Here is a 20,333-nt window from a genome sequence, read left to right as displayed (position 1 = left end):
CTCTTACAGCTCTCATGCACTCACCGCCCTCAGACATCATACCCCTCATTCCCCTCACACACTCACAGCCCTCATGCCCCTCACCGCCCTCATGGCCCTCACGCCCCTCACGCCCCTCACAGCCCTCACCGCCCTCACACACTCATACCCCTCACGCACTCACGGCCCTCACCGCCCTCACTCACTCATGGCCCTCACGCCCCTCATGCACTCACTGCCCTCACGGCCCTCACGCACTCAAACCACTCACGCCCCTCGCGCACTCATGGCCCTCACGCCACTCAGTCCCGCTTCAGATGGGGCAATTTCACCCAGAAACTTGACGTCGCAACAGCAGCAACACGGGCCGCCCGCGTTCGCACGCAGCAACCAATTGCTGCAATTTGCCATCGTCATCATGAAATTGTATTTTTCTTGCACTATTTAGACACAATTACGAGCTATAAACGTGTATTTATGCATTTAAATCTCAATGAGCAAGAAAGAGAAACCGAGAGCATACTGCGACAGTTACCTCCAGTATGAATTTACGCAAAAACGAGGAAATCTTCAGTGTGTTATTTGTGCCGAAGTTTTGGCCAATAGCTCTATGAACCCAGCGAAGCTTTCGCGTCACCTCTCCACGAAACATCCAGCATACAGGGACAGGACAACCAAGTATTTCGCAAAGAAGCAACAACAGCTGGAAGCGATGAAGCTTGGTTCACACAAAGAGGTGAGAAAATTTATCAAGCGCTCTGGGGAACTGTTTCTGATATAGGCACGTTTTTGGTTCCAAGACTTAACATCATCATCTCTGAGCAAAACGAAAGCGACATATCTGCTCAGCTACCGAATCGTGAAGCGGTTGAAACCTCACACAATTTGCGAGGATCTCATCATGCCTTGCGTTCAGGATGTGATCAAGACTGCAATCGGAGAAGAGCACCTAAAGAGGTTGCAGCAAATACCATGCTCAAATAACACTGTTGGCCGGCGGATCTGCGAAATAGCGTCTGACGTGGAGAGTCAAGTGATCAAGTGCGCCGAAAACTCCCCGAAATTTGCGATCGCCGTGGACGAAAGCTGCGACGTTTCGGGGTACCCGCAGCTGGTGGTATTCGTGAGGTACCTTTAGGACGGCACAATTGTGCAAGAGTTCCTCTGCTGTCTTGAACTGAAGACAACCACAATGGGAAGGGCCATATTTGATGCGCTGAATGTGTTTTTTGTAAGTGGAGGGCTCAGTTGGAGCAAGTGCATTGCTATTTGCACTGATGGCACAAAAGCGATGACTAGGCATGTGAAGGGGCTGATAGGGTTGATCAGGCAGGTCAACAGCAGCATTCTGTTCACACACAGCATGATCCACAGGGAAGCCTTAGCTTCAAAAGAGCTCAGCAGCGAGTTGATGGTTGTAATGAACCATGTTGTCAAAATCATCAATACGGTCAAGTCCAAGCCCAAAGCCATTCGGCTTTTCAAGGCACTGTGCAGGAGAGGTGGGAGCAGCACATGAACACCTGCTGCTTCACACAGAAGTGCACTGGTTGTCACGTGGGAACGTGCTGAGCAGGGTCTTCGACTTAAAAGATGAGTTAGCTACTTTTCTCGCCGACGATCCAGCACTTGTTGATCCTTTTGTGGAGAGCTCTTTTCTCATCAAGCTAGCCTACCTGGCTGACATGTTTGAACACCTTAGCATACTGAACCAAAGCCTTCAGGGCAGACAATTAACCCTAGTCAGTGCTGCTGACCAGATCAGGGCCTTCTGCAGCAAACTGCAGGGCTGGATGAGCCACATGAGCAGGGGAGATCACAGCCCTTTCAAGAGGCTGTGCACCTGTGAGGCTCAACTTGATCTGTCTGCTTCTGACAGAGCGGTAATCACGGCTCACCTCAGTACACTCAGGGCTCATTTAGCCAATTACTTTCCGGAGGTGGCCAGTGCTCAGTGGCTTGTGTCCCCTTTCCATATGGACATAACAGCATTCAACAATGAGGCTGTTGAGATTGAAAACGAGTTCCTTGAAGTCAGAGCAAGCACTGCACTCAAAGAGAAGTTCAGCAGCCAAGATGTGGTTGCATTTTGGATGGAGACTGCCTCACTGTTCCCATACCTCTTTGGCAGGGCAGTGGACATGCTTCTTCCTTTTGCAACTACATATGCTTACGAGCAGGCATTCTCAGCACTAGCCTACCTGAAAAACAAGCACAGGAACCGACTGAACCCGGCAGCAGATATGAGGCTGGTTCTAAGCGTGACTGAGCCACGCATCAATTCGCTGTTGCGAGCAAGGCAACCTCACCCTTCACACTAATATGTATACTGTCTTTCATTGTAATCCCACCCTTCAGTCTAATGTGTGTTCCATTTTTTATTGTTTTATCTGTGCAATAAATATTTTGTGAACTCTTCTATTGTAAGTGTATCCAGGCAGCAAAACGTTAGTATGTATGATCTCTATGCCTGGACGGGACCTCACAGTATAAACAACAAAACAGCTAGGAAACTAAAAAAAAATAAAAAATGACAGAAAATTGGAAAAGCAATACGCATAAAAAATATCTCGATCCATAAAAAAAAGTTAAGCAAGCAACAAAAAGAAAGCTCACTAAACTCGGGCAGCAAAAAAAAAAAAAAGGTAAAAAAACCCCCAAAAACGGGCAAAGCAATAACGGCAAAAGAAAAAGCTAAACAAAAAAAAAAGAAAGCACTAAATTCAAGCAGCGAAAAAAGAAAGGCAAAAAAAAAGGGGGCAAATCAATAACGGCAAAAAAACAAAGTAAACAAAGATAAGGCGTTCAAAGTGCAATTGCACAACCGTTGTTGTCGACACACTGGACTTGCCGAAGACTTTTTGTTTGCTTATTTTATTTTGGGGCCAGGGAGTCATGCAGCATCCAGTATCAACAGTGTTCGAGGAAAGGGCGCGGGCTACCGTTCCCACAGTAGGCACTCCCTGCGCTCCCCACATGAGTGCATGCCCTTCCTTTTGCGATCCTCAATATTTTTCTTTTTTTTTTACGGTTTATTTTATATTGTTTTTACAACTGCTCTTTCCTTGCATGTCTTCCAGCATGTATGCTGCTTGGGGGTCTGCCAGCCATACGAGGCAAGCAATGTGTTCGCCACCGGCGGAGTCGAATCTCGCGAAAAGCAAAGGGCAGCCAGGGCTTCGTTTGCTATATCATAGAGTGTCCCTGCCATGAAAGTTCGATACAAAAAGGCAACGCTCCTATACTATTACATGTGATTTTCAAGGGCATGTTTGGACTGTTTCATATAAACAATAATTCGAAATACCCGAGTGTGATATACCTAACCGGGCACGACTGTATGTCGACTCAATTTGTCCCTAAAAATTCATTTCTACATAGTGGGGTGTCCATATTAAGCAGGGTATCTAGCAAAATCATTATCTTGAATTTCCCTGACTTTTCCAGGTTTTCCCTGACTATTTCAGGTGAAATTCCCTGACTACTGCAGAGGCGATTAAATATATAAAACCATTACTACACAAGGCATTGAACACTGTAAGGATCATTTTGCACGGGCTTAATCCAACTTGCATATTCCAAAATATTCAGGTTCGCCCAGTCTGGATTAAACGAGCACTACATCGTTGGCGAAGAGGCCACTTCCAGAAAGGAGACACGATGAGAACACAACACTCAACCACACCGTCAATAACCAAATGGCAGCATGGTCGCCAGATGCACACTTTCGGATACTTTCGGCCTAGGGCTTGGGTTGGATTGGGGTCTGTGGCTTTCCAATTTGTTACTAAATGTAGTAACTATAACTGGATCTAGCCTAGTATCCACACCAATCTAATCCAAGGCTTGGACTAAATTTGTCGGCTGTTCCCTTTGCATCGTGTAGCAGACTCTACACCGGGTAAGCAGAGCCTGCGCTTCGCTCTAAGCAGAATTTATTGCCTATTTTTCTGCCCCCAAGCCTCAAGCCTCTGCTCAGGGCACTCGATGGTGTATCTGGCTCATTTTTCCTGTCTGGGCTCGCCTTTTGACAATATCCCTGACAATTCCCTGATTTTTCCCAGTGGTTAAAATTTTCCTGAGAATTCCCGGTTTTCCCAGTCACTAGACACCCTAACTAACAAAAAAGCTTTTTTTTTTTTTTTTTTTTTTCTGGAAATTTGGGCTTTAAGTTTGGGGTGCGCAAATTATGCGTGGACGCAAATTATGCGAGTAAATATGGTATGTTGTCGGTGACCATAGACGGACAAATTGCGGGGCCTAAAAAAGTGGACAATTGGGACGGGGTCCTTGCCTTGAGTTGGAGCCCCCTGGAGGCCTTGAGGGACACCCTGTCCTCGGGTGCTACTGGGTGGCTCCCAGAGGTCACCACCAGTTGCACCCTCTGGGCCACCCCTGCCAGGAGCTCCCCTGCAAGAGGTGGCATGGGTCACGTGGCAAGTTCCCGGGATTCAAGACACGTGGCCCAATGCCCAGACTGAAACAATGCAACCTCAAACGCAAATTCTGCACCTTTTATTCCTCTTGTGTTGTCGCCAGTAAATCTACAAGACCCCACCAAGCTCATATTCCCGTTGACGCGAGCATGTCATGCAGCGCGTCACAAGGAGCTCAATGCTACAGTGTGGCGATGTCAAAGAGGTGCGTGTCTAACACTTTGAGGCACACTCTCGTTTATCTTCGGTGTACCTGCCGCTGGAAGCAGGTCGGGAATCCACTAACAATGACGTAATGAGCAGTGGAAGAGTATAAACTTGCACAAGCTGATAAGACAAAAAGAAAATGACCGCACCTCCACGTGGTGAATGATGTTGATTGGGGCGAAGCTCTGGTGGTGCTGATGATACTGATTTTGTTCATAAATAGTGCTGATGTCAGAAAGAGAATGTGTGCTATTTTTATTTATTTTTATTTAAGAATACTGTCAGCCTTCACTTGAAGGCTATTACAGGAGAGGTAACAACAATATATATAGTCATATCAAAAATTTGAACTCTATACATATGTACGTAATAGAAGACTGTTATACAATTTTTAATTGAAGACAACGTGAACCATATCGCCACACTTTGTAAAAAGAAGTGAAATAGAAAAAAAGGAAAAACGCCCTTCTTATTTATTGCTGGGTAAATATCTTTTCTAAAGAAGACTCGAATTGGGACATATTTGCAGAATTAATGACATAATCTGGAAGTTGGTTCCAGTCTTCAATTGTTTGCACAAAGAATGAATATTTAAAAACGTCTATCCTACTATTATACGGTTGGATTGTTTTATTGTGATTTAATCTGCGCGATCGTTTATGTGTTTCATTTAAATATAGTTCAGGTTCAATGTTTAAGTGATTGTTATACAACGCAAATAAGAACTTTAGCCGCGCTATTCTCCGTCTAGTTTCTAATGATTGAAGTCCACACTGGCTAAGCATTTCAGTCACAGAGTCTGTTCGTTTGTATTTATTAAGAATGAAACGTGCAGCCTGCCTTTGAATTTTTTCTAGTCTATTGATGTCTACTTTTTGGTTGGACTCCATACAATGCTGGCGTACTCTAAAATAGGACGGATCATTGTCTTATAAGCTGTGATTTTGGCATTACTAGTTGCATGTTTTAACTTTCGTTTAAGAAAGCACAAACTTCGATAGGCAGAGGAGTAGACATTATCTATATGGGTGCGCCATTGCAAATCGTGTGAGATCACCACACCAAGGTACTTAAAACTGTTTACAACACTCAAATTAACATTGCCTATATTATAACAAAATTTCAAAACGCTTTTTTTGTTCGTTATATGGATATATGTCGACTTACGAAAATTTATTTGCATTTGCCAGTCCTCACACCATTGCCTTAGATTTTCCAGGTTCCTATTAAGAGCTAATTGATCATTAGTATTGTTTATGACAGAGTAAAGAAGGCAATCATCTGCAAAAAGTTTTAGTTTTACTGGTTCTGCAATATGCGTAGCTATATCATTTATATATATCAAAAACAATAATGGACCTAAGACTGAGCCCTGCGGGACTCCTGAGGTTACAGATAGAGGTGGTGATATGTTTCCATTTATCTCAACTTTTTGACTCCGATTTGACAGGTATGCTTCTATCCAGTTAACGATTTTATCACACAAACCTATCTTTTTTAATTTGAATAATAATTTTTTGTGAGGTATGCGGTCGAATGCTTTTGAAAAGTCTATACAAATTACATCGATCTGTTCCTTATTATTTACAGATAAAGAAAAATCATGAAACGTTTCAACAAGCTGCGTTACGGTTGACAAACCATTTCGAAAGCCATGCTGATGAGAGTATAACGTCTTTCACTCCTCTAAAAAAGTAAATATATATTTTGAAATGACGTGCTCCATCACTTTACAGCAAACGCTGGTCAATGAAATAGGCCGGTAGTTTTCTATCGTAAAGCGGCTTCCTCCTTTAAACACAGGGACGACACGTGCGGATAGCCAATCTTGCGGGAGTGACTCCGTTTGTAATGATTTGTCGAAGATAATTTTTAAATAAAAAGATAGCCACTCTGCATATCGCTTTAAGAATTCATTCGGTATTTTATCCGGGCCTGTTGATTTTTTTGTATCCAGTGACAATAGCTTAGCAAATATTCCGGACCGGCTTATCTCTATTTCTGGCGTACTCGTTTCAATATCAGAATGAAAGGCCTCATCGAGATTTTGTACGTCGTGGGCTGAAAAGACTGATTGGAAAAACACGTTAAACCGATCTGCCATTTCTGCACTGTCAGTAATGACCACATCATTTTCAACAATCTGCTCGATCATTTCCCTCTTTCCTCTTAAGAAACGCCAGAATTTCTGAGGGGCAGTTTTTATAAAGTTGTGAAGAGTCACTGAAAAGAATCTCTCTTTGGCTTGTTTGAGTGATGTTTTTAATTTAATTTTTAGAGCATTTATATGTTCTTTAAATCCTTTTCTGTGCCTTTTGATTTGACGTTTTAGGTGGATAATTTCACGCGTTATCCAGGGATTTGTGCGATATGTCTTTTTAGTTTTATTGGGAACAAAGGAATTAATGCAAAAGGAAGTAGTAGTTTTAAAAAAATTCCACAGATCATCCACTGTACTTGTAATGCTTAGTTGGTCTAATGTTTCTAAGGATGTCTCTAAGTAATCTATAATACTTGTATCGTCTGCGCGAGTAAAGTCTTTAACAATTAGGGGCCTAGCAACCCTGCAATGACCCTGTCGTGGTAGTGGAATCGTAAACAAAATCATTTTATGGTCTGAAATTCCTTCTACAATTGAAATCTCGTAATCCGATATGTTTTCTGTAATAAAGACAAGGTCTAATGTTGACTGAGACTGGTCGGTGATTCTAGTGTATTCCTTGACTATTTGGGTAAGGTTGTGATTAAACGTTATGTCAATTATTTTTTCTCCGTTAAGGATATCAATGCCACCAGCTGTCAAAAGACCCCAATTTACATGGGGCAAATTAAAATCTCCAGTCATGATTACCTTGGTAGTATCATTTACATATTTGCACAAAAACTCATTCAAGCCCTCCAAAAATTCTACTGGTGCGTTTGGCGTTCTATAAACCACTCCGAAAAGGAACGTTCGACTGTAATAAGAAATTCGGCACCAAACAGTTTCATCACAGTCGCATTCAAGCACCACACAATCAATGTCATTTCTCAAACAAATAGCCACACCCCCGCCTCTGGTAGTTCTATCACACCTAACTAACTTATAATTGGGGGGAACAATGCAATTGCTTTCTATATTGGAGTTTAGCCATGTTTCTGTAATAGCTACCACATGGGGACTGTGGGCAAGAAACAAAATTTCTAGAGCTTCAATTTTATTAACCACACTTCGGGCGTTTAGGCTAATAACTCTCAATTCAGGTGGATTGTTTTCAGCCGCCCTTGCATCGCGTCAGTTGTAGGCTGCCCCACTGGGTTGAACACGACGTCGCTGGTTTAGATTAAGATCCCACACAAATGTTTCACCATTAATCTTCAGCTTGTCATGTACAAGTGATACCTTATCGCCCTTTGCTCTGTTCGATGCCGCGCTTCCCCATAATAGTTTTCTTACTTGCACTGTTTCTTTTGCGTAGTCACTACTGATACTGAGCTTAGTTTCTTTTAGTTTTCTACAGTTTTTAAATATTTCCTCTATCTCGTTGTAGTCGAAGAACTTTATGATTACCGGTCTATTCGTTTCCTCGCGCTTACGTCCAAGTCTGTGAATTCGCTCAATCGAAGTTACTGTGATGCCGAGAGTCTCCAGGAAGACATCTTTCGTTACGGTTCGCTTCAGTTCCTCAGTGCTTTCGTTGTGTTTTTCGGGTAAGCCAAATATAAGTAGATTATTTCGCCTTCCTCTATTTTCTAGGTCAATTAGCTTTTCACTTTGCTGTCTGACTGTCTGTTCTAGGTTTGCAACGACTTCCTTTAGACTATCAACTTTCACCATTTCGCTCTGAATATTTGACATTGCATTTTCCAGTTTATTAATTTTTCCGTGAATATTATGCATTTCTTGCCTAAGGTTTGCTTGACCACTTTTAACTTCTTGAAGATCCTTACTCATCTGGCCCTGATTTTCCAAAATCTTTTCTAACTTCTGTTCTATTGTTAATGGTCCTGGGTTCGAATATGCGTATATAACCACGTTCGTATGGAACGTGGTTATATACGCATTTGAGCATTTGACCGCAGCGCCCTCTCATCTATTAACGTTGAGCTTGCAAAGTTTAACGCGATTATATACGCATTTGACCGCAGCGCCCTCTCCTGTATAGACGTTGAGCGACTACATGCAACGTTTCATCCATGACATCCCCAGCTCGAGTTACTACCACATCTCAGAGCCCCCTACTCGTTCCGCAGTCGTGGTCGAGCGGTTAAGGCGATGGACTAGAAATCCATTGGGGTCTCCCCGCACAGGTTCAAATCCTGTTGACTGCACAAACATTTTTTCTTTTTTTAACAAGACAGATGGGATGGCAATCAATGTGAGCACGGACGCCAAACGGACAAGGCTAGACCCTAAAGAGCTTTGCCCCTAAAATAAAAACGGTGTAAAAAAAAAAAAAAAAATGGGCCCGTTTTTGCAGTGCTTCACGTCCATATGCGATGGCACATTGATGTTCCTTCTATGAAGGTGCTATTCTTGTAATATAATTGAGACAAACCTCTTTCTCTTACTCTGTCCTTGGTAGTAGCAGAAAAAACCTACCTTGCTCATCTGTCCCTAGCCAAACGCTGTTCTATTGCAAGACGTTCTGAAGATGATCAAAACAATTTCAGCGGGCGTATGTGTTCCATCATAGGATGGATGCATTGTATTGGCAGTACGCCTTGTATTGGGCGGTAGCTTGTGCCACTTAGCCTAGAAGCATTTACATCCCCTCCCCTTTAAATTTGGCTGTAACTTACGTCCCTCATTAAATAATGTGCCCCATCAACTTTGTGCATTGTCGTACACTTCTCTATACTTTTTTGTGATCAAAATTCTTTGTTTCTCCGGCCTTCCATTCTGAGCAGCAAAACCCAGTGCTCCTGCCAAATCTGATACCCCTTCAGAGAAGGCAGGACAAAGTCCCATGCACTTCGAAACCACATGTCCTAGCATCTCACTGTCACTGTGGCACAAGGCTCATATGTCTATCTCTCGATATTTAGCCTTACAGCGTGTCTTTGTCGTTAACACTCCCGTTCTCACCCAAACAGTAAAGGGCTTCCCTGTGAATTATTAAATATCTATTCATTTCTTATGTTCTGTTATTGTGATCTCTATATTGCTAAGGCTGATTTCCCTTTTATTCTTTTATCCCACATTTTCCTTTCTGCTTGTTTACTCCCTTCTCCACTGAATTAGTCTGCTTAGTCCTACCACAAGTGTGTAGGTATTTAAAGGTCAGCTTTCAGGTTCAGTTTGCCCAATTAGAGTTTAAATTTTTTATTTATGAATAATTGCTTGTACACTTTCAACGCCTACCATATATCCTACATTAGAAAACTTTTGTTCAAGTTTAAACTTACTGAATGTCCCTCCTCTCTCAAAAAACAACCAGCTTATGTTTCCTTGTACTCTCTCATTCAGTGTGTTCCCATACGCTCCATTGCCAGCCTGCCCATGCCCCTTTGTCAGATTTCTAATCCTGATCTAACATCCGACCTCATGCACAGTACCCTATTGCCAAAAGACGGTCTAAGCACCATCACTCCTTTCGATATACCAGTGACCACTTCATACCTATTATAAATCAACAATGCCTCAAGCCTCATAACAGCTGAATTTATATTCCCTGTCCTAATTATGTTTCCTCCATGTTCCTTTAAAAATTTCCTTCACTCATTAAGCCATAACTTGAGGTATTTGTATTTTTCCACATGGTCTACTACAGTGGTTCTCAGCCATTGATGTTTTGCAGACCCCTTCTGGATTGGCAAAGATGATGGAGGACCCCGTTAGTGGTGAAAAGAAGGGAGAGTATAGGTAAATTAAGATAGCGATTTAATAAATGAAAATAACTAAGGGCTAATGTGAAGTAAACTTATCTTACTGACATATACACGAGAAAACTTACCCACAAATTAGAATGTTTCTTCTCGATCTGAGAAAAGACAACTTTAATTTCTGGGCTTGACTGATGGGGCTGGGCTTCGTAGACCCCTAGAGTACCTTTGCAGACCCCCATTTGAGAACTGCTGGTCTATTACAACTTATCACTGCAGCATTTAAAAAAAGAATGTTGCCTAAAAGTTGTATTCCTGCAGTAAATCATGTGCTGAGCCCACGGCCGCGCACTAGGACGAGCGTAACCTTTAAAAACATTCTTGGAACGCCAGAGAGCACAATGAAAAACGCACTGCCCAGCTATTGTTGAAATGCGTGCAGATCAAATACCCGTACTGCTTCGAGAGCAGAAGGCTCCCGGCTCTTGTTCCCTCTCTGGCTCTTCTTTCTTTTCTTGCCACTTTAGGAGATGACAGAGAAAACAAAAAGCCATTTAAATTTTGTTAGGTTCTTGTTTGCTGAAGGTCACACTTCATCTCTTTTCGTTTTGCTGGGCATTCCTCGTGCACAACAGCATAACAAACAATATCCTTCAACAAAGCAGACCTATTTCTTCATTACTTAGCATTCTTTACAAACTTGCTTTTTTTTTTTTTTTTCCAAGATACTTATGTGGTTTTGGCTTATGAACAGCTAAGATTTGATGAACTGGTGACATTCTGGAGTTGGTCTTGAAATCAGTATTTCATCTTCAATTAAGCTGGACAATTTTCAAAGATGAACGTTATTGTAGCCCTTTGCTATACAGAATGGCTTCTCAAACCCTTGGGGTTCCCTTCAGTGCCTTCATGGGTTCCCCGAGCCCCCAAATTTCTTCGATCGTTCCTCTCTGAAGTAAAGCGTCCTTCTGGTGCACTACTCAAGCCAGCCTGAGCCATCCATTGATACATAACTATGAGCTAGATACTCCCTAGTACTATGTGCATTATCATTTACAAGGTCTGTAGGCTTCTACATTGCTTTATTGGATCAATGCCAAGACCGGAAGTGGTCCCTCAACTGCCATTCAAGGCATATACCATATTTACTTGAATCTAAAGCGCACCTTTTTTCCTCGCATATAGGTCCAAAAATCACATGCGCGCTAGAATCAAGTGCGACCCAAAACTGCGCTACCGTATTGCCATTGACATTTCAAAATGATGATGACCTTGCCGCCAGAGAGACAGCGCCCATCATTTCATCACAAGCATTTGGAATAAACCTTCGTTGTTCCGAATAAGAAAACGTTTCATTTCTGTATCCAACCCACAAAATCTGGTGCACGTAACAATCAAGTCATTGCGTTTTTTTTTTGTTTTTTTTCGGACCTCGAAACACGGGTGCGCGTTACAATCGAGGGCAAGTTCGATTCGAGTAAATACGGTAACTCTTAAACAAGGAAACAGCTCCTTAGCTTTAGTTTTCTTTCCTGACAAAAGTTTTCTTGGGAAACAAATTTTGAATGTATTAAAGGGTAACTGCAAGGAAAAAAGATGTTTTTTTTATTCAGCCTAATTGGGACAAGCATGTCACAAAACAAATTTTCAGCAAAAGAAAAAAAAAAGTTTTAAGCAATATTTACACTATAGGACGTAATTTAGTTGGAGTCACAACCTCTCCACATTAGAAACTCCCGCTCTTTTGCCCCGAGCGAAAAAGAAGTATGCCCCACCCCTCGCTCTTGAATTGACTTGGCTACGGGGATGAACGACGTACGCAGCGTCTCAACTTCCGGTGCATACCACGGCCTTTTGTAGCTTCTGTGTTCTGCGTGAACTGAGTGTAAAATGGACTTCTTGGCCGCTGCGAGCAACTGGGTCTTCGACCATACGAAGATACGCTGTGGAGGACGGCTGCCAGCAACAAAGACGGCACACCGCCTGAGGGCGGGGCGGGGCGGGGCTAGGCTAGGGTAGGCTAGCTAGGGTAGGATAGGCTAGGGCAAGACGGGGTAGGTTAGGGTACAATAGAGCACGGAAGGGTAACACAGCTTAGAATAGTGTAGGAGGGTAGTATACCTAGGTTAGGGTAGGGAAGGGTGAAATATGGTAGACTCCCTCTCTTGATGGGTCCCACCCCTGCTGCTGCCCAGCTGCACTATACCGACCTTGTGGGAAGTGTAGAGCCAGCCTGGGGCTCTCCTTGGTGACGTGCAGGTAGGGCTGAGGACCCAGCTCCAGCTGCACCAGGCTCAGTTGCTCCCAGTCCACAAACAGCTGCCGGGGTCGGTAGCGCCCGGGGATGTCCACCTGTCATGTCAGGGAACAATAGAGCTGGGCATCCAACGAGAAATCTCTAGGGACCAGCAGAAGACATCCACAGCCTTTAAAATGGTGACTGAAATCTGTTCCGCCGCTGGAACCTATTGCACACCCGCTCCGCCTCCACTCATTTCCTGGGGCATGAGATAATTCCACAGGCCAGCCGCTGACACATCCCTCTTGGCAAGATGCACAGTCCTCAGACATCCTGAGCATGTCCTAACGTTTTATAAATGACCCGTAGACGTGCATAGGACGTTTGTGCTGCCTAGCCTTGTTTGACAAGAATAATCCTGCTCAGTCACAGCGTGTTCGCACGCTAGTCGAACTTCCAGGTGCACTCTCACTAAGAACCATCAGCAAAGAGTTTGCCTCAAAAAAGGTCTTTCTTTATAGTTTGTTTATATAAATCTTGGATTATACATACTGTGCCAAACCCATTATTACGGGAAAGGCATAACCTCGTGAAAAACAGATCCATTAAATTTTCACACATGCATAAAACATGTGAAAAAAGCTCAATTTTGCCTTCACTGAAGCGTCAGCGCCAGAGCTCTCACTTACCGTAATATCCCGTGAGATGCCCCACCCCCAAAAGATAGCTCACCTCTAATTTTGGCTTAATTTGCTGTTTTCTTTTAAACACCGAAAGATAGCCCACTCCAAGTAATCATAGTGTTGGGATCAATGATGGCCTGGATGTAAATTCAGCTAGTCAGCTATGGTTTGACAGAAAAAAAAAAAAAAAAACATTATCTAAAAATAGTGTTTTTTCAATATTTTCCGATTGTACACCCAAAGTTAGCCCACTCAGCCCACTCCTTATTTTCGCCTGATTTTCTCTCGGATTAAGGTGGGCTATCTCTCGGGATATTACGGTATGCATCGTGAGCATCGCCCATTGCATAAAAACTCAACATTCCGAAACAGAAAGACAAACTGCAAGTCTACCGTGCTCTGCACTCGATGGCGACACAGTCACGGTGCAGATGCAACTACGCTCAACGGCTGAACCTACAATGTCAAGACACGAGTGTCATCCCGTCCCTCTAAAAGAAAAATTCAGACACTGGCTGAGGTAAATGCCAGTTCGGCATTGCCAAGAGCGTGCTGACAAGCATCGTAAAGTCAAATTTGGGGGTTTACATAGTAGACCAGCAAAGGGCATCTGGCACGTCCAAAGAAAGGACTGAGGATTAATTTTGATTACCTAGGGATCTTTTGACATGCAACTGAAATCTCGGTTACAACTGAAATCTCAATTACAAAGTTGGCTGCAGCAACAGGGCCTTTTATACAAAAATAAAATAGCTTTTGTCACAACATTCTTGATGCCATGTCTGGTGCCATTAATGCAACTGAACAAGTGGTTAAATGTTTCGGAGAGGTAAACTATATGCCGTACAATTAATGATCACGGGTAATTGCACAGGAGTGAAAAAGCAAGGAAGGCAATGTATTTCAGGCAAAGAGGCCGATACACGAATCTTGGAATAATATATGCAGTGGAAGGGATGTGCTCTAAAGGATTTCTTGCAGCTCAGGCCAACTTGACAAATTAGAGCACGCTGGTAAAGTTATGGGGATAAAGGAAAGCAACATGAACGATGGAAAAGACGGGAACAGGACAAAACGTCCATAGTCCTGTCCTGTTCTCGTCCTTTCCATCACTCATGTTGCTCTCCTTTATCCCCTCAAACCAACTGCATCGCTACAATATCCTATGTCGCGACATGTGAACAAAACAACCCAAAAAAATTTGCAAAGCTGAATAAGTGGCATCAACGGTGTCAATATGATGAACGCTAGGTGCAACGGTACAGTGAAACCCGTTTAGAACGAACCAACGTACAGCAAATTACTGTCAATATCGAACTCATAAAATATTTAAATAAAAATGCATGTAAAAAGTACTTTTTATAACGAACAACATATTGGCTATATCTAACTTTTCCCCCCCGGGAAGGCTTCCAAAAACACGCAAACAATCGTCTTCTAGCCTGTCCCTCCCCTTCCCCTTCCCCATCCCCCCCCCCTAAAAAAAGTAGGAAAGAAAGAAAATTTTAAAAGCTCAAGCCACGAACGAAATTAAGCAAAGAGAAGCGATTCAGAAGGGGAGAGAAGATAAAAAAAAAAACTCTGCAGGCATGCAAAAAAAAAAAAACCAGCGCGTTGTTACAAGGCGGAAGTGAAGAGATGAGAAAGAAAGAGAAGCTCTCGCCTTACAATGAACGCATTGTGAAAGTTCTTTGTAAATGGATTTTGCTATATCGAACTACTTGCTATATCAAACTGATCGTAGAGTTTCCTGCTGTTCGTTATGAACGGGTTTGACTGTAGTGAAAGGCTTTGAGAAGGGCGTAGCAACTATCCAATATTCAATTAGAAAATATTCATCTAAAATCACTATTTGCTTTCAACACAAAATCCACTATTTATGCCTACCTATCATATAAAAAAGAGCTAAAAAAGTTGGAGCTGTATTTCTACCTACCGATCAAACCTTCATGTGCAGAATTGTCTTTTCAAGAAACATGCTTCGAAAGGACGCGGGCCGCCACGTCCTTTCGAAGAGTCAGCTTGTCATTCTTTTCTTTCTTGCAGCTACACCGACAATGCAAGACCGAGGCGGGGGAGCACCATGTGGGGCAACTCACAATCTGTCATCAGCATGCACAGTTGATTTCCGGTGGAGGAGTTTGGCAGCTGGACAACTGGTCCAACCTTTGTGTGCTGTCAAAGCTACTGATGCAAGCACGCGACACCATCTAGAACCCATTTTCGTGAGAGCATGGGCAAACAAAATGCAAGATCAAACCACCTGCTTGAGCCAGCAGCTTTGGCAACACCGTGCACCGAGTATGAAACAGAGTACCGTGTATTAGTTTTAACTTCATGGTGTGGGCCGCCGCGTCCTTTCGAAGAGTCAGCTTGTCATTCTTTTCTTTCTTGCAGCTACACCGACAATGCAAGACCGAGGCGGGGGAGCACCATGTGGGGCAACTCACAATCTGTCATCAGCATGCACAGTTGATTTCCGGTGGAGGAGTTTGGCAGCTGGACAACTGGTCCAACCCTTGTGTGCTGTCAAAACTACTGATGCAAGCACGCGACACCATCTAGAACCCATTTTCGTGAGAGCATGGGCAAATAAAATGCAAGATCAAACCACCTGCTTGAGCCAGCAGCTTTGGCAACACCGTGCACCGAGTATGAAACAGAGTACCGTGTATTAGTTTTAACTTCATGGTGTGGGCCGCCGCGTCCTTTCGAAGAGTCAGCTTGTCATTCTTTTCTTTCTTGCAGCTACACCGACAATGCAAGACCGAGGCGGGGGAGCACCATGTGGGGCAACTCACAATCTGTCATCAGCATGCACAGTTGATTTCCGGTGGAGGAGTTTGGCAGCTGGACAACTGGTCCAACCCTTGTGTGCTGTCAAAGCTACTGATGCAAGCACGCGACACCATCTAGAACCCATTTTCGTGAGAGCATGGGCAAACAAAATGCAAGATCAAACCACCTGCTTGAGCCAGCAGCTTTGGCAACACCGTGCACCGAGTATGAAACAGAGTACCGTGTATTAGTTTTAACTTCATGGTGTGGGCCGCCGCGTCCTTTCGAAGAGTCAGCTTGTCATTCTTTTCTTTCTTGCAGCTACACCGACAATGCAAGACCGAGGCGGGGGAGCACCATGTGGGGCAACTCACAATCTGTCATCAGCATGCACAGTTGATTTCCGGTGGAGGAGTTTGGCAGCTGGACAACTGGTCCAACCCTTGTGTGCTGTCAAAGCTACTGATGCAAGCACGCGACACCATCTAGAACCCATTTTCGTGAGAGCATGGGCAAATAAAATGCAAGATCAAACCACCTGCTTGAGCCAGCAGCTTTGGCAACACCGTGCACCGAGTATGAAACAGAGTACCGTGTATTAGTTTTAACTTCATGGTGTGGGCCGCCGCGTCCTTTCGAAGAGTCAGCTTGTCATTCTTTTCTTTCTTGCAGCTACACCGACAATGCAAGACCGAGGCGGGGGAGCACCATGTGGGGCAACTCACAATCTGTCATCAGCATGCACAGTTGATTTCCGGTGGAGGAGTTTGGCAGCTGGACAACTGGTCCAACCCTTGTGTGCTGTCAAAGCTACTGATGCAAGCACGCGACACCATCTAGAACCCATTTTCGTGAGAGCATGGGCAAACAAAATGCAAGATCAAACCACCTGCTTGAGCCAGCAGCTTTGGCAACACCGTGCACCGAGTATGAAACAGAGTACCGTGTATTAGTTTTAACTTCATGGTGTGGGCCGCCGCGTCCTTTCGAAGAGTCAGCTTGTCATTCTTTTCTTTCTTGCAGCTACACCGACAATGCAAGACCGAGGCGGGGGAGCACCATGTGGGGCAACTCACAATCTGTCATCAGCATGCACAGTTGATTTCCGGTGGAGGAGTTTGGCAGCTGGACAACTGGTCCAACCCTTGTGTGCTGTCAAAGCTACTGATGCAAGCACGCGACACCATCTAGAACCCATTTTCGTGAGAGCATGGGCAAATAAAATGCAAGATCAAACCACCTGCTTGAGCCAGCAGCTTTGGCAACACCGTGCACCGAGTATGAAACAGAGTACCGTGTATTAGTTTTAACTTCATGGTGTGGGCCGCCGCGTCCTTTCGAAGAGTCAGCTTGTCATTCTTTTCTTTCTTGCAGCTACACCGACAATGCAAGACCGAGGCGGGGGAGCACCATGTGGGGCAACTCACAATCTGTCATCAGCATGCACAGTTGATTTCCGGTGGAGGAGTTTGGCAGCTGGACAACTGGTCCAACCCTTGTGTGCTGTCAAAGCTACTGATGCAAGCACGCGACACCATCTAGAACCCATTTTCGTGAGAGCATGGGCAAATAAAATGCAAGATCAAACCACCTGCTTGAGCCAGCAGCTTTGGCAACACCGTGCACCGAGTATGAAACAGAGTACCGTGTATTAGTTTTAACTTCATGGTGTGGGCCGCCGCGTCCTTTCGAAGAGTCAGCTTGTCATTCTTTTCTTTCTTGCAGCTACACCGACAATGCAAGACCGAGGCGGGGGAGCACCATGTGGGGCAACTCACAATCTGTCATCAGCATGCACAGTTGATTTCCGGTGGAGGAGTTTGGCAGCTGGACAACTGGTCCAACCCTTGTGTGCTGTCAAAGCTACTGATGCAAGCACGCGACACCATCTAGAACCCATTTTCGTGAGAGCATGGGCAAACAAAATGCAAGATGAAACCACCTGGTTGAGCCAGCAGCTTTGGCAACACCGTGCACCGAGTATGAAACAGAGTACCGTGTATTAGTTTTAACTTCATGGTGTGGGCCGCCGCGTCCTTTCGAAGAGTCAGCTTGTCATTCTTTTCTTTCTTGCAGCTACACCGACAATGCAAGACCGAGGCGGGGGAGCACCATGTGGGGCAACTCACAATCTGTCATCAGCATGCACAGTTGATTTCCGGTGGAGGAGTTTGGCAGCTGGACAACTGGTCCAACCCTTGTGTGCTGTCAAAACTACTGATGCAAGCACGCGACACCATCTAGAACCCATTTTCGTGAGAGCATGGGCAAACAAAATGCAAGATCAAACCACCTGCTTGAGCCAGCAGCTTTGGCAACACCGTGCACCGAGTATGAAACAGAGTACCGTGTATTAGTTTTAACTTCATGGTGTGGGCCGCCGCGTCCTTTCGAAGAGTCAGCTTGTCATTCTTTTCTTTCTTGCAGCTACACCGACAATGCAAGACCGAGGCGGGGGAGCACCATGTGGGGCAACTCACAATCTGTCATCAGCATGCACAGTTGATTTCCGGTGGAGGAGTTTGGCAGCTGGACAACTGGTCCAACCCTTGTGTGCTGTCAAAGCTACTGATGCAAGCACGCGACACCATCTAGAACCCATTTTCGTGAGAGCATGGGCAAATAAAATGCAAGATCAAACCACCTGCTTGAGCCAGCAGCTTTGGCAACACCGTGCACCGAGTATGAAACAGAGTACCGTGTATTAGTTTTAACTTCATGGTGTGGGCCGCCGCGTCCTTTCGAAGAGTCAGCTTGTCATTCTTTTCTTTCTTGCAGCTACACCGACAATGCAAGACCGAGGCGGGGGAGCACCATGTGGGGCAACTCACAATCTGTCATCAGCATGCACAGTTGATTTCCGGTGGAGGAGTTAGGCAGCTGGACAACTGGTCCAACCCTTGTGTGCTGTCAAAGCTACTGATGCAAGCACGCGACACCATCTAGAACCCATTTTCGTGAGAGCATGGGCAAACAAAATGCAAGATCAAACCACCTGCTTGAGCCAGCAGCTTTGGCAACACCGTGCACCGAGTATGAAACAGAGTACCGTGTATTAGTTTTAACTTCATGGTGTGGGCCGCCGCGTCCTTTCGAAGAGTCAGCTTGTCATTCTTTTCTTTCTTGCAGCTACACCGACAATGCAAGACCGAGGCGGGGGAGCACCATGTGGGGCAACTCACAATCTGTCATCAGCATGCACAGTTGATTTCCGGTGGAGGAGTTTGGCAGCTGGACAACTGGTCCAACCCTTGTGTGCTGTCAAAACTACTGATGCAAGCACGCGACACCATCTAGAACCCATTTTCGTGAGAGCATGGGCAAACAAAATGCAAGATGAAACCACCTGCTTGAGCCAGCAGCTTTGGCAACACCGTGCACCGAGTATGAAACAGAGTACCGTGTATTAGCTTCCACCGTGCCAGGACATGGCGTACAACAGATACTCGAGAAATCCGAGTTGGCCTCGGCAAGAATGCAATTCTGCATTAAAAGACATATGCAAAGGAAAAAAACAATTTTTTTTATACAGCCTGGATGGAAAAAGGATGTCATAAAATAAATTTACAACAAAAGAAAAACAAAATTTTTCAAGCTATATTTACAGAGAGGAGAAAATTTTTTGTTAGCGCACGCAGGGTTCGCCGAAAAGTTGCTACGAGAGCCACGTGGCTGGACAATATATAGTCCCGTGGTGCTTGCGCTCTTTTGGGAGCTTCCTATGGGCTCTAAAAATTATTTATTAATCTCCATTTTAAGTGCAACAAAAAAACGAAGATTAACAAGTAACTTTTAGAGCTCATAGGAAGCTACCGAAAGAGCACAAGCACCACATGATAGACCAGTGCACCGGTCAGAAACTGACGGCGGCGGCGCGCCTGAGTGTTCCCTTTCGGCGGCGGCGTGAATAGAGGTTGCTAAGTAATGATGACGATAATAACTTTTTTCCAAAATTTATTTCATTTTTTGATTTATTAAGACTTGTGAAGGTTTTTTTTGTTAAATTTGAAGGCATATTTTAAATTACTTTTTGCGTATAAATAGAAAAAGAAAAAAAAAGTTCAGCCTCTCCAATCTCGTGAAGAAGGAAGACCAACAGAGCTGTTCTCGACACACCGCCGCAACGCGCACGCTTCCCGCTTCTTCTCGTCCGACACCCCGCTGATCGTGGATACCTCTCCGGCGAACCAGAGTCGGTCGCACACG

The 20,333-nt window shown here is 44.4% G+C and overlaps 2 protein-coding genes across 2 annotated transcripts in view; both read right to left on the bottom strand.

Moving 5' to 3' along the window:
• LOC115322760 (trafficking protein particle complex subunit 10) overlaps positions 1 to 20,333 on the bottom strand; it is a 59,199-nt gene that overhangs the window by 19,156 nt on the left and 19,710 nt on the right. The window contains exons 9-10 of the mRNA XM_042291477.1: positions 12,638 to 12,779; positions 4,274 to 4,389 (exon numbers count right to left, since the gene is read on the bottom strand). Of these exons, the coding sequence (XP_042147411.1) occupies positions 4,274 to 4,389; positions 12,638 to 12,779 (258 nt within the window). The remainder of the gene's footprint in view (positions 1 to 4,273; positions 4,390 to 12,637; positions 12,780 to 20,333) is intronic.
• On the bottom strand, positions 7,897 to 8,571 carry LOC120837346. The gene has a single exon (XM_040206622.3). The coding sequence runs from the start codon at positions 8,554 to 8,556 to the stop codon at positions 7,897 to 7,899; it is 660 nt and encodes a 219-aa protein (XP_040062556.1). The 5' UTR covers positions 8,557 to 8,571.

Source organism: Ixodes scapularis, unplaced genomic scaffold, assembly GCF_016920785.2.
Source record: "Ixodes scapularis isolate PalLabHiFi unplaced genomic scaffold, ASM1692078v2 PGA_scaffold2__306_contigs__length_199485367, whole genome shotgun sequence".
Lineage (NCBI taxonomy): Eukaryota > Metazoa > Arthropoda > Arachnida > Ixodida > Ixodidae > Ixodes > Ixodes scapularis.
The sequence above is the reverse complement of the archived record's forward strand: the minus strand, read 5'-3'. Positions and strand labels throughout refer to the sequence as shown.

Bases quoted from the DNA above. Each gene is read 5' to 3' on its own strand.
- LOC120837346 (XM_040206622.3), bottom strand. From the start codon at position 8,556: ATGAGTAAGGATCTTCAAGAAGTTAAAAGTGGTCAAGCAAACCTTAGG.